Genomic DNA, 15,045 nt, shown 5'->3' on the forward strand with positions numbered 1-15,045 from the left:
GGCCTGCCCAGCCTCAGGCGGTGGATGCCCGGGGTCCTGCCTGCCCCATACCTGCTCCCCGCGGTTCTGGGCAGGCAGCGTGGGCAGCCAGGGATGGAAAGCTGTGTCTGGAATTTCACTCACAGCAACTCCCACCCGTGCCCTCTTATGCTTTTGCTGCGGGGAGCCTGGCTCTGCCCTCCCTGTAACCCCCCTTCAGGTGGCTGGAAACAGCAGCCGGCCCCCCCTCCTCGTCTCCCCACCTCTCCTGGCTGCTCAAACCCAGCTCTGGCTTTCTCTTTGCGTGCTCTTTCTCCTTGCCACCCCCATGGCTGGGTTAGGGTGGCTCTGCCCCACAGCATGTATGAGCAGCCACACACCTGAACCCACAGCTGGGCTTCTTGCAGTGCTGCCAAGGAACAGGGCTTGGGTATAAAGCATAGCCACTTCCCAGCAACTCACCCTAGAGTTACCAAAATTTCATCTGCAGCATATGCCTAGACATTTAAGCACCGCCTGTTCCAGAGATGCTTGAATAACTGCAAAAAAGAAAGTGAAGGAGTTTTTTACCTCACAGCTTCTTATTGGTGTCATGTTTGTAAAGCTGAGCTCTTCAGAGGCAGAGATGAGATGGGAAGAGCAGGGATCTGATGGCAGGGATGCTCTTCAAGAACCTCTTTCTCTTGTGTTCTGGACAGAAAGACATCACAGAAATAGTTACATTTCTATCCCTATATTTTTCCTTCCAAGCATTGACAATATTTTCCACATAATTGGTTTCAGAATTCCCCTTTTAAAAGACATGAATGGAGAGGATTTGCGAGCTTTGGTTGGAGAAAAAAAAATAAATGTTTGAAGTAGTAGAGACAAGAGGAGAAATAGCAATTTAAACGTGTTATTCAAGGGACATATGTCCCCTCCATCTGGGGCATGATAGTGGTCACAGCTTTGCGGGAGAATCTTAAATCTATTTCTGCCCACAGATCAGCTCTTTTAACTGATGATTTTAAAGATGAAAGAAATTCGACTATAGACATAAAACTTACAAGTATGGCAAACATATACCATATAGATAATCTGTAAATGCTAGAGAATACTGCAGAACTTCCTAAATTGGAGGCCTAGGTTTTAAAACAAAGTTTGCTTTGGCATTTAATATCCCAATGATATGATGGATATGTTTACAGTAAAATGAATAACGTGCCAGAACAGGGAAAAAAAAAAAAAAAGTGCTTCAGTGAAAATGCAATATGCTGTTATGCATTGTATTATAAAAGCCAAAATTATGGCATTGTCAGATGAAAATGTTTAGACATTGGTAATGTGTGTTGATCATTAGTACTTCATCCTTGGTTTTCATTCTTTATTGAATCAGCTTATTTCTGTTCAATTATTTGACTTCACAAGTTCTAATTCCCTACTCTGAAGATGCCCAGTAAAACAAAAGATCAGCATTAGCTGCTTTTACAGTCACTTGTACCTTGGCATCTTGATGCTTTATTTTTCAGGTCCACCTGTTGACTTGATCTCTGTGACCTGCTGGTTGCAGACAGGTTTGGAAGCAAACTACAGTGCTTTCCATCGCTTTATATGCTCCAAGCTCAAATCCACCAAGTGACACATACTGTAAACATTTTAACAGTAACATAGTTATATCTTTCTTTGCTCATGACATCTCTCTATTACCTAAATTATGTGATCCATTATATTACTTCTGTTGCCTTTAAAAATATTATGTTAAGGCTCTAGATATATCATGAGGCACAAAGTTTTTCCTTACAACTTTTTCCGTAAACATTAACTTTCAGAAGAAAATTTATATACAGTTTCAGAAGTACTACATACTATCTTCGCAGTTTCAGAATATGTTGATTCATAATTTGTTTGCTGATAGTATATTTTAACACTAATGTGTTTTGAATATTTTTTAAGGCAACAGAGACTGTATCAGAAATGATAAGCCCTCCAACATGCACAGGTAGGCTCCCTTTTTTACTTTACTTGCAGAAATGTGGAAATGATGCTCTCTGAAATGAGAGACCTGACAAACTGTTCAGATGTCCTTTCTGAGGAACTACTCACTTTGGTCATGTTGTTCATTCTTACATCTGCAAGTTGGAACTGAAACTTCTTGGAGGTCAGGCCACCACACACAATACCTTACATAGCTGGACTCAAAATGAACCCTGTTTTGTGTGAGATATTCTAATTAAAGCTCAGAATTGGATGCTACGGGAAAGTTAAATGCCAACTAAAGCAAACTTTTCCAAGCTTCAGACTTGCTTAAACTGACAGGGTTTTGATTGATGGTTTGAGTTGGCTCCATGAATGACAGTGTTTAGGTCAGTTTAGGCCTCCAGCTAGAGGCTTACTGGACTGCTGTCTCACACATCTCTCCTCCCTGCACTCACACCAAGAATAGTTCTTCGTCAGGCTTTTCTACTTCAGCAGTTTGTAATTAATGTTGGGACATGGGAAACTACAGTAAATCAATAAAATGAGTACAACCACACAAAGTATTTGGACTCACTGAGCATTATGAACTGCATTTGCATGCTTAAACTTATGGGTTGAAGCAAAAAGCACTTAAAATGAGTACCTTAAAACCAGTCAGAGAAAATAGATTGCTCAATTAACTAAAGAAGTAGGTAAGGTAAATAACTGCCTAACAAAGGTCAGAACAATGTCCTTTCTGAGGGCAGACCCTTCTAGGCTAAGGGTCTAATGCTGGTAGTTCCATGTGGAGACTTAAAGAAACCAACCAAACATTGGACAAAATGCGGGAAAGAAGTATACAGCTTTTTTTTTTTTCTTCATTTTTTTCTTTTTTTTTTTTTTTGAGCAGAATAATTTAGGATGAATAATAGCACTTTACAATTCTATGACACCTTCAATCCCATAGGCTTCCAAAGTAGTTGACAAATTTTACAAACTGAAGGACATTATCTACTGTACACTGAAATAATTTTTTCTGTCACTGAAGACACCCCTGCTGGAGCAAAAAGCAGTATCTATTTAACAGGTTAGATTGGTTGTGACAGACATCGTATCTAAGCAAAGCCACAGGAAGAGTATAATTGTCAACAGCTGGAACTGGTGTTGAATCCTGGATTCAGCAGTTGTTGGGAAAAGTCTGCTAGTATTTCTCCAGTTACAACTGGTGATGAAGACTTTATCACAGATCTTGCAGACCTGCCATGGCCAGGGCAGGCATTCTCACAAGCCAGCTTCTCAGGGCACCAGCCTCAGCCCGAGTTGCCTTCACAAAGCCATAACCCCCTCCTTGCAGAGCTTGAGTGTTATATTCACAGGGCAAGAAGAGAGCAGAGATTGACTGTAAACATCCAGGCACAAAGACAGACCCAGTGGTCAATTAAGAGGCACTGAACACTTTTATAGTCAACTTTGCTCTAAGCCTTCACCAAGGTCATCTTTCTTTCATTGCAGCCTGAACATAGGCACTCCAGAAAAAACATTACTTCTGGCAACACTGTGAGGTTCAAAGGTGTTTCACATCCAACAGCCAGTTCACAAATGCTGCTTCCTAGGGCACAAGGGTCTGACAACAACCTGCCTGACCAGCTCCTCAGAAATCTCTGAAGACAAGCAATACAGAGTAGCAAAGCAGGCTAAATTTGGCTTACATTGACCACTATTCTTTAGAACGGCAAAGGAAAGAGAGTAGAACCAAAAAGCTCCTCCAGGCTACAGATTCAGTGGGTTGAGAGTGAGTTTCACACCCCCCCTCTCCCACAGTCATGTCAGGGATCTTAGTCCTTTTAAGGAATCATGCCCATACTTGTGGCCACCAATGCTATGATCACTGAAGAGTGCAAAACAAGGCAAGCAGAGCACAATTATTAAAAAAAAAAAAAAGGCTAGGCTGTCAAAGATTGATGGATAGTCTACAGTCACTTGTTCATTTTGGGATGGCACAAAGACCATGTTTGGAAATGTGTTTTGAGCTGTAGAATAAGGAAGAGTGAAATAAAATGTGGGAACTGAATCATATGCCAATGAACAAAACTGCTGAGATTAATTCAACAGTCCATATCTTTCATTGGTTTAAAATAGCTACAAGGTTGATTCGGGAATTAATCTTGCGATATAAACTGCAGTGGAAACATTCAGTGTCATCCTACTGAGCTTCTGACAGCTCTGAAAACACTCACATATTTCACGTGGCAGCTGAAACATTTTAATTGCAAAGGAAAACAAAGAGTTAGCATGGCCAGGCCAACTTGTCTTGTGAATGAAATAACTGCAGAAACTTAAGGGCTTGGAAAAACTCTCAAGAAATTGTCTAGTCAAATGTTTCCTAGGTAGGGTTAGTCATCATGGAAAAACCAACAGTTTTTCAATTGCTGAACTTCTAAAGTATAATCTAAACTTTAGGATATGAACGAAGCCACTTAACATCAAGGTACAGGATAGACTTAATCACGAGATTGGAATGCATTGTCTCTGTTACACTTTGCTCCCAGGGGACAAAGAAGAAGACATGGCACTGCTTGTCTTGGATACATCTTATGTACAGGTCATCTCACTAGCAAAAGTGTAACGTTGTACAAGCCTGACTCTTTTCTTCTCGTCCCCCAATAACAGAAGGCATATGTTAACACCAATGGTGGAATTTAATTATGCATTTGTCTTCTTTCTACTTTGCCTATGGCAAGCCTACAGAAACCCTTTCTTGCTGTCAACTCTGAGAGAGAGGAGCTGGAGATACCTAAGGTGGTGACCCCTGCTGGAACAGAGACTTCAGCATAATTCCTATCCCCTTTGCCCAGCCTCCTTTCCCTTACCCCTTTGGGGCTAATATCCCTCCTATCCCCTTATTCCACTAGCGGGAGTGAGTTACCAGGACTCAGTTGTGACTTTTCATCTCAGGTTCATCCTTTCCTAGAATCCTTTCTGTAGAAAGAACAACCCAGTCTAGATCCACTCCCAATCTTGTTCCTCAGGTGAGGACATGAATTTTCTCCTGTACAGCAGAGGATTTTTAGCCACAGAAATGCAAGTGTCAAAGGGCCAGAGGGCAAGGGAAGAGGAATTCAACTTCATAGTCCCTTAGGAAGACATTCACCTGGAATCCTGGCTCTTCATTGCTGCTTCTAGTACTGTTATGTACCCTCTTGAAGGGTTGCTTGAACTGGAATGGAAATGGACCAGTCCTCAGCTCAACATCTTTGCTGTACTACCAATCCTGTAAAATAACCCCAAATTATGACTGTTTAACAAAATTTCAGTAAACAAAATACAGTGGTTTTACTTTTAGCATTCATTTTGGTTGAAAAACACGTTTTGTGATACCAGAATCTTCCACAGGAAAGACATTCTGATTTTTTACTAACTCAGAAGTTTTCTTCTGGCCCCATTCAATTGCAAAGTTTTCTTCAACAACCTATGGAAAAATGCTAAATGTCACAGCTTCTACCATCAAAGTCATGGCAGTGACAGCTGCACAGACATTCTTTTGTTGTACTGTTATCTTCTATACCAAACTTTTCCATTTCTGGTCAAAGGTGACTTATTTCTATAAATGGAAACATTTTCACACTTTAAATGCTTAAAACAAAATCCTTTTGTGTAAAAAGCTGGCCTGGAGAATTTCCTCCTGGAAGCTGAATGCATCAGAGTCCTATCAATGCTTACAAGGGCTCTTGGTAATGAGGTTGAAAAAAAAAAGAAATCCAAACTTGGTATTGGCTCACTAGTTCAAACATTGTTTTAAAAAGAGACATGCAGAAACAAGGAAGCTTGAAGAGGTCTTCAGTTTCTATATGCTAAAGGAGGGAAGAATATACTTGGATGTGAAGTAACAATGACCGCCACGTCCTTGAAGAGTTGGAGGGACAACTGTTAAAATCCAGAAGGAATATATGTTAGGCAACAGCCATGCTACCGCCCCGATATCCCAGCCCCGAACACTTAGCAGAAAATGCTCTGCCCTGTTAAGTGTTGGCTCCAGGGGATCCACCACGGCAGCTAACACAGTTCTGACGGTCCCTGGTGATATGGCAGCATCGAATCTGTGTGTGCTAGGCAGTGTGCTCGCAGATAATGGTCTGCCGTGTTCTAACTATGGCACTTTGCAGAGAATGGTGATGGAAGCACGTGTGATGTGACCTTCTTGAGCTTTGCCCTGACAGATAGCACCTCAGTGAGCAGACACCAGTTCCAGCTCTGCAAGTCCCTTTATTGTTATCTATTCCCACCAGCCAGATCTCAAAGGAAGGAAACCAAAATCTGGTTTTCATTAAAATTAAGGTATGAGATAGTAATAAATTTCAGAAGCTCCCAAGATATACTCTGATGCAATGATGAATACCTAACAATTTCTTCAGCCATTTTACGCCCAATAATCATGTGTTTTGAATTGCTCTTCACATGAAATTGTCCTAAAACTAAGGATGACCCAGAATGAAATGGAATTTAAACTACAAACTCCTTTAAAAATTTGTTTAAAGTCCTGCCTTAAATATCTTCAAGATTCAACAGTGAATCCAAAAAACCCACTGTTGATTCTTACCTCAGAAAACAGAACCAATAGTGTGCTGTAACTGAATCAGATGCATGATAATACATTTATCCTGAAGTGAAAAGAAACTTGAATTTCATTTCTGCTCTGAAAATAAGCCATCAGTAATACCTTCTGGATGACAATTTGACATATGAATCTGAGACTGGTTTTCAAATGCAGGTGCTAAAATTAAAGAAAAACAAACTCAAATTATGGAATCTTTCTGTCAGGCAGGATCTTCTGTGATTTTTATCTTCATAAATTTCCATTCTGCTCCAGAAAAAAAGAAAGGTAATTTGGAAGAAACACCTTAGAAAGATATTTAAAACTTAAATTCAATTTTTTTCCAGAAAAAAACAACAAAAAAAAGGCTACTCAAAACCTTGTTTTTCCTTTCATCTCTGGTCTATAATCTCTACTCTCTCACAGACTGAGCCCATTTCAGGGCTTTTCTTGGTCTAATGCCACTTGAGTTTCTGTAATCCCTATTCCATCTGGTACAGAATTCATCAGGGTGCATTTACCTACTTCAGCGAAACAGATATTACTGAAAATCCAGCACTTCAGTAAAATGAAACATTTAAGATAAAACACCTTTCCTAAGAGCTGGGTATACAAATGAAGAGACTTGATGAATACCATGAAGGAAGTCGGTATGGGACTCGGGTGCTTGGGCTTCTGTGACCAGCTGGTGTCCTCCTTCCCTTTGCAACAGGCATAAGCAAGACCAGCTACTTTCAGAGCTTCTTCCTCACATTTCTCATAGAAACCAAAGCACAAAGGTACACATTCCCTGAAAAGGAGATGAAGTTTTGCTTCTTCTAGAAGTAATTAATGAAGGAAGTTTTGAAATGAGTTAAACTTTATTCCCCAAACACACGGTGAATAAGGTATAGTCAGAATGTAAAAGCTGCTATCAGCTCTAGGTGATTTCAGGGGTGGATATTCTTCCCCAAAGCTCAAAACTGCAGGGCAGAGAGAGAAGTAGGTGGAATAAGGTGTTAAAAAAACATCAGGCTAAAGGAGATTTTTGTCAGGAGATGTGGTGAATTACATAGTGCTACTTTGAGGACCATTTCAGGTATATCTGAAACAGGGTTTATATTTCTTTTAAACATTTTAAATAGGGTAGGGTTTTTTAAACCACAATTTTATGCATAAATGTTGCAGAAAACTTCGGATCAGAGCTATAAGCAGATCAGATTATACACTCTAAACTGCTGGGAGTGCTTGCATGCGTATGCATGCATATGCACTATTTGATGAAAATTCATTTCAATTAGAAAAACCCATTTCCTAATATAGTGAATGATTCTCATTGCTGAAGTTAAGTGTGCCTTTACTGATCATTTTTTCTGGTAACTAGTTTTGATTTCCCCATCTGACTGTTCAGCTGAGGAGAAAGCTGGCCTATACAAGAAAAACATTTTTTGCTCTTTCAGAAACATAATGGGATGTTAGACTGTAAAGTAAGCTCTGCTACAGTTAAATTCAAGAAATATAGCCACATAGGATAACAGGGAAACTGCATTAAATAAATTCTTCAATTATCTTATTCTTTTTAAGCTTTTCCTGATGCTCCCAAGTATTCTCCCCATCTTTTTCCCAAATGATACAAAGAAAAGGAACAAAATGTTTCTTGGTCAGAGGTACACTCTGGCAGCAAAGCACAGGTCTTTGAGATTTAAACACTTTAGCAACAGCTATTACTTCTATCCAAGCTAATTTCCAGGTGAAAAGAAAGGAATAGAACAGTGAGAACCCAAAAACTCAGAGACAGAAAAGATCCAGCTAGATCATCCCTTTCTCTTTTGTGTACTCCAGCAGTCAAAATGGTATATTGCCATCATTCAAGGAATGACTGAATAATTCATTTTTATAACTGGATTACAAGAAGAATTTACCAAATTTGCTTTAGAGGAACCAAAGCAGACAATGCCTAATGCAGATTTTGTCAGGAAGACAGCATAGATATGTGAGCTCTCAGGTATGTTTAATGTTGTAGTATTTGTCCAGCTACACCATTAAATTCAATTTGCAGCTCTGTCAGAAAGCAACAGTTAACACTGAGGAAACAGGTGAAGTCACCTCATGCAGCATCACGGCAACAGTGTAGCTTCATAAGCCAAGGAAGTGAAAAAATGCTGTGCTCAACTGTCAAGATTTTCCGTGGGTTTTTTGTTATAAATAAAATAAAAATTAAATTACATTGTCACTCCATCCATCTCAATCTAGTAAAGCCAAATTATAGCAAATTTGCAATGATACACAGCAGAAATACTAAACTGCTTTTCAGTGAAACCTGCTCATACAAGTTAAGCTTTGTTATTCCTCCTGCCAGTTTCTCCTTTAGCCATTGGGACCTCAGTAACCAATCACTTTCCTTAAACCATGGAACCAAGTTCTACTGTTATATCACAAGCTTCGTTTGGGCTTATATATTTGTGTTTGGGCAGTGAGAACAGAAGTTGGTTTACAGCACTGATTTTCACACATGCATTAAAAACATAGCCTTGTTCTATTTTCATGTTGCTGATGAGAGCTATTTCTGGACACAGATCACTAACTATTAGCCTTTTTTTGGAGAGAGTATTGTCCCTTCTTTTTCGAACTTCTTCACTCTGATCACTTTTTTTCCCCACCTAATTTCCAAACTTAAAAGTCTGTCCAACACAGAGCTGTTCTTGTCATGGCCCTGTTGGGGCTTTTGGGTGCTGTGGTAGCTAACAGTCCTGACAGAAAATTAGAATCTACCACCCATTTTCAAGAAACAAATTTTCCAGGAAGCAATAAACCCTGAGCAGATATTGAGATGCTTGCAAAAGTGATGATTTACAGTTAACTGCTATAAAGAATTAAAAGTTATCACAGAGTAATATGCTGTGCTATAAACAAAAAAATGTGATTACTTGCTCAGGGCTTCTGAATTTCAACATGAAGGTTAGATAAACCTAAGTCAATGCTGCCTGCCAACAGAGCCCAGGATCCCTCAGGATATCTAGTATGCTGTCCTAAATCTATATTCAGTGACTGGAAAACAGTACTTTGTTCCATCACCAGTGAGACCTGCCCAGGTCAGGTTTCGTACAGAGAGCACACATGACAAACAGCGTCCTGAGAGAGAAGGGTTTTGGCAACTTGGCAGTGCAGAAGAAAAGTAATACATTAGACTACAAAAACCTGGCTATAGAACAAGAAAAAAAAACCTTGCTACAGTTCACGTTTCATGGCACCGCCTTGCAGATTTTAGAAGCGAGACAAAAAAGTGCATGTGTTGTGCAGCCCTCCCTCTCTGGGCAACTTTTACAAAGAAACTCAGCGAGCAGCCCATACACAATGAGTACATTCAGTACGTAGCTAAGGCTGAGGAGCTACTAGCCATCAGGATTAATATGCTTCCCCCTCTCAGCAAGGTGTCTGCTGAGCCTTTGCTGCCAGCTCTGCCGGGCAGGTGGGGAAGGAGCAGCCTCCCTCACACCTTGGACAGGCTGGTCCTTGATATCACTGACGTACAAACTTCCAGCTCCCCGTCTTCTCCTTCGGTTTTATGCCTCTTCATATTCCTGTGTTTTTTTTTCTTGAATGTCTGAGCTGCTAATCTTGCCTCTGCCTGAAGTTTTACCTTCCTTATCTTGCGTTGCTCTCCTCTGTGTACTATCTCACAATTAAGCAATTTTCTCAGAAGTCTGAGTCAAAGTTTCACAGCTGTGCTGTATCACAGCAAGTTCTTGGACCACAGACAGCTGAATCCTTCGGAAGAGGGTCATAGCTATAAGATCAGGGCTACAAAAGGAAACTGGAAGGAAATGAAGTACCAGATGAAATGGCTAGCAGATTAAGCCTTTAAAAATCTAGCCAGAAAAAGGCTACCACATAGGTAAAGGCAGAGGAAGAAGTAGAAAGAGGAGATAAATTACCAGTTGGCTGGGCTGGTAGGCTGGAGACAGGAGTGAAAGTCATTACATAAAGGAATCATAAGGAAAAAAAGCAGAGCACAAGGCAACCTTGACTATGACAAAAAAATAGAGATGATCAGCAGATTGGAGAAGAAACTAAAGGGTAGTAGAAAATATGGTCATAGAAATAGGCAAAGAATATTCAAATACAGGATGTAACATCTTTGCATGTCTTTTATTGCTGCTCTTCAGAAAGCAGCCATCTCAAACATGAACTGCCAAAAGAGTCTTTTTTATATAGGGTTTATAATTGAATGACAGAACCTCCACTTTCTGTTTCCTTTGTAGCTATGGATAACCACATAGAGATTTGAAATACTCCCATATATGTTTGTAGGATTCACTTTTTCCCTTGGCCAAATACCACATAATGATCATAGAGATGACAGCTGAGGATGTAGTTTGGTGCAACTCTCTCAGTGATTTGAGAGTTTTAACAGCAACAACAAAGAGTTGATAAATGGAGATTTCGCCAGAATATTCCAGGCTCTCTAGATCTCAGGAACACCAAATGGTGAAGAAATGTATTCTTACACTAGCAGCTGGATGTCTATGACCTACTGATCCTGATAGACCATCTGGACATGGGAATGCCTCTCAGGATACAGGGAAACAATAGCATCTGACAGTGTTAACACAGCCTCATGAGTTCCTGACTCAGCTGAGCAACACAAACTACTCACACCTTTGCTTCTGGTCCATCGTATATCCAGATCTTCTTTTTAATACATAATGACACATTGTAATTTGCAGCCAAAACAGACTAGAAGCATAGATGCAGCTACTCACTTGACTGTAACATACTAGTTTGCGATAACCAGGTGAGCTGCAGTTGTCCCTGTTCAGGCAGGGATGCGATACAGGCCCTTGAGAGTCTGTTTCCACCATCTGCTGTTGTGTGCAGCTTGCCGTTCCTCCCCGCTGCTTGGGGAGGTTCTTTGTACCAGCTAAGCATGGCCAGAAAGGGCTGCTCAAGTGTGTGACTTAGGACCTCCTAGTGGTCCTTGCTGAGGTGGGTTTCAGCCTCCCAACAGCTGGAAAACTTCTTCCAGCAGCTGACTACCTGATCTCCTGTTGGGTGTTGTTTCACAGTGTGTAAATAATACCAGTGAGCCCCAAAGCAGCTTTCCTACCATAAATGATAGGGGAAGCACATGCCTTGGGGCTTGGGAAAGCCTAAGCCATTAATCACCTGACTTGACTTTACGTGCTGGGCGGGGTGGGGGGGGGGGGGGGGGGGGGGGGGGGGAAAGAAAAGCACCAAGACTATTCAATAAAGCCAAGGTTTAAATTTTGGATAATGAGCATGGAACAAAGACAGACATGACAACACTTGGAACAAACCTAAGGTCAGTCTGCCTTCCTAGCTTGACCAGGGATTTCTCTGGGGCTTATCTTGGCCTGGGAAACTAGGTTGGTGACTCAGCACACTATCTCCACTGTCTTGTCTTGCCTGCCAGAGCTGACCTGTCGCCTTGTTCACCCATAAAACCAAGACAGCAGCCTCTAGACCCATTTCTCTCCTAGGTACTGTCTTTCAGAGATGACTTTTCAATGTTACAAGGAACCTTGGCCCCAGCTGCCTCCAGGCTGACCTGACCTGAGATGCAGCTGAGGCTGTATCTTCTCCCTGCTTTTTATTACTTTCACAGTGCCTCTCACTTCAGTCCTCCCTGATCCTGTTTTGGTCTAGCAGGAACATAGCATGGTACATAGTACGGCAACGTGTAAAATTACACAACCTCAATTTTACCCATGCACCAACTTGTTTTTATTTCGTTTACACATCCTCACTGAAGGCATGACATTTTCATTATCATTGTTGCACTTTATAAATCATACATCAACCGAAGGATTAACTACACAAACATCTTGTTAAATCTGCTGTCACTGTTTCACTGTGATCTGATGATAAATGCATATCCTAATTATTAGTCTTGACAGATTTGGCATGTTGAACAATTTCTACAGTCCCTTCCCAGCATAAGCATTTTCCCATCTCCTGATCACCTCTGCCTTTGTGTCACCTGGAGAGCCTCCTGCTTTCTCCACAGGATTTCTTAACTCTTTCATCCAATCCCACAGCAGCTCTACATCCACCTAATTGAAGTGGTCACATCTGAAAAGGAAGTAGAAGCATGAGTTGAAACCATGTGATTGCTTCTGGACATGGTATTTCCTAGTGATGTCATACATTTCATGAAAAGGCTGCAGGCAAAATGCATCTCAGGCAGAACTGAAAAGAAGAATTAAAGTCAAAGAAGAGGAGTTGATGAAGGCATCGGTTTTTTTCCTTTGTGGCAGAAAAATTACAGCCACTGACCTGATTTAATAGTTGGCTCACTAAAAAATGCACTACAGTCAAAATTCTGAAAACATATTTACTTTACTGATTATAAAGTATTTTTCATTTTTAAATGGTAATTCAGCACACTTAATCCAAGTGACAGCAAACTGATAATTTTAGGTTTACAAATGCTGCTACAGAAATGTCTTTCAAAAAGTTTTTGGATTCAAGGTATGAGAAGTAGATACCTAACAAACTTAACTTGGGGTTTCGATTTAGTTTCCAAAACTATGTTTTTTTTCCCAGTTGCTTATACTGACAAATAAATTTCATGGTTAACAGAGGTTAAAAAAATGATAAGGATAAAAACAGAATTTCTGAATGTGAGCATGTTAGCTAGTGCGTGTCCTTGACATTTTACAGAAAGCACATGATTCACAAAAAGAGACTAATAGTTTCCAACTATGAGTTTATTGTATAGAGTTAACTTGTATCTTTTTAAGGATGAAATTAATTTTACTTCAGAGCAAAAAAGTATCCTATATATATATATATATATATATACACTTCTAATGTTAACTATACAAAAAAACATTAGTTAGACCTTTAGAGTATTACTGCTGTAGTAAAAGCCACATTTCTTAAATAGTGCTAGCATATATTAGCTAACAGATTTGCACAACACTTGAAACCCTTAGGACTCTTGCTTAGTATAAAGAACAAGGCTAGTGCTGTTATATTTGTAAGGTCTAGCATAAACTGGTATTACATTCGTAAAATGGTATTACATTCTCCTCCTGCTTTGCACTCACCCATATGTGAATGCAGAGCAGTACGACATAGTTAAACATAATGGATCCATGATTATTTCAGCTGGCTATAAAGAACTGTTGAAATTTTATTAACCTATGAAAAGTGAAGAGACAATAAGTTCTGGAGACAGAACCTGCTTCTCCCATAGTAAAGCGTCTGCCACATTACGCTGTTACAATAGTGCTACTATTTGGGAGGGACGTTTCGCAAAAGAATTAACACCTTACACACCATATGGTCTGCCCTTCAAAATCCATGGCTAGATGACAGGTATCTTACCTTAGCAAATGGACTGCTGCAACAGTTCACATGCCAGCGTCAATGGCACGTTCTTGTTCATCAGTGTCAAAATCCCATCCAGCCCAACTTTAAAAGCCTGTGGGTAAATGAAAGGTAGAATCACTGTAAGTTTCTCACATCTAAAAACGTATTAAAATGCTATACATTATTTAAATGGAGTAATTTTTACAGCCATATTTGATTGTATAAATACTTTTTCCTTTTCACTTGCCCTCTTAAGAACTCTCTTAAGCTGTCTTCCAAAATGTATTTGCAGATGTTTTCTAAACTTAATATGTTGATGTTTTTTACATTTCCTACCTTGTATAAAAATTTAAAACATTTAATTCTGCTCCTTAATTATAATTTAGAAAGGCAGTAACACAATGAAAAAAATATCAGTGGGATACGGCAGAGATGTATTAATATTACTCAACATTAAAAGTTTTGCTAAATACAAGATCTCAGCAAAAGACTAAATACATCTTCATTGTAGTACGTAGAACTAACCAAGAACTCTTTATTGGGGTTATTTCAAATAATTTTCAGCTAACTTTTTCAGGGAAACTCAGTTTTTACTGGAAATTTTCTGTATTAATCTAGAACATTAAAAAAAATAAAAATCAGTATTTCATTTCAGATTGGCTGATGCAGAATATTTCATTTTGCCGAGCCAACTGATGTGATTTACTTTCTGGCAGTTGACAAAACAGGAAACTACCTCTCCCTTTGCCTCAGAGGAAATACAGTGACTCCCATTTTCACCCTGGTATGACATTACAAATTTCTCTCTGGTTGAAATGCTTGAGGTATGGGAGTCACAGAAAAGTAGGTGATTCACATGAAAATTATTTTCAAAAGGGAAGCATAGCTATAAAAGATTTTTTTCTTTTTTAAAAAGGGCACTTTTCCTCTTGCCCCACCCCCCCCCAGGCACTCAAAGTGGGAAAATCTGGATAAGGACTGAAGTTACAAAGTGCCTTGGGAGATTTCAGTAATTCAAGTCATGTGTAACTTACAAACTTTGAAGTGTGAGGTGAGATTGAAAATATTTCTACATTTGTAAATTCTTAAGTTTTAAAGACTTTGATTCCCATGGAAAAAAACCTTGAAACATGAGCACTGCATATCAGCAAAGCTCTGCATGCAAATACTGGACTTCCTTTTGCTGACTTTTCATAATAGTTCCTTTCAGTTTGAGAGATTTC

The 15,045-nt window shown here is 39.7% G+C and overlaps 1 protein-coding gene across 1 annotated transcript in view; it reads right to left on the reverse strand.

The window, feature by feature from the left end:
* The window catches only part of LOC104528554 (melanopsin), a 39,406-nt gene extending 38,757 nt beyond the window's left edge, over positions 1-649 (reverse strand). The window contains exon 1 of the mRNA XM_010172596.1: positions 550-649. Within this exon, the coding sequence (XP_010170898.1) occupies positions 550-573 (24 nt within the window). The 5' untranslated portion in view covers positions 574-649. The remainder of the gene's footprint in view (positions 1-549) is intronic.
* Between the last annotated feature and the right edge of the window lie 14,396 nt (positions 650-15,045).

This window comes from Antrostomus carolinensis, unplaced genomic scaffold (assembly GCF_000700745.2).
Source record: "Antrostomus carolinensis isolate BGI_N321 unplaced genomic scaffold, ASM70074v2 scaffold6347, whole genome shotgun sequence".
In the NCBI taxonomy this organism is placed as follows: Eukaryota; Metazoa; Chordata; class Aves; order Caprimulgiformes; family Caprimulgidae; genus Antrostomus; species Antrostomus carolinensis.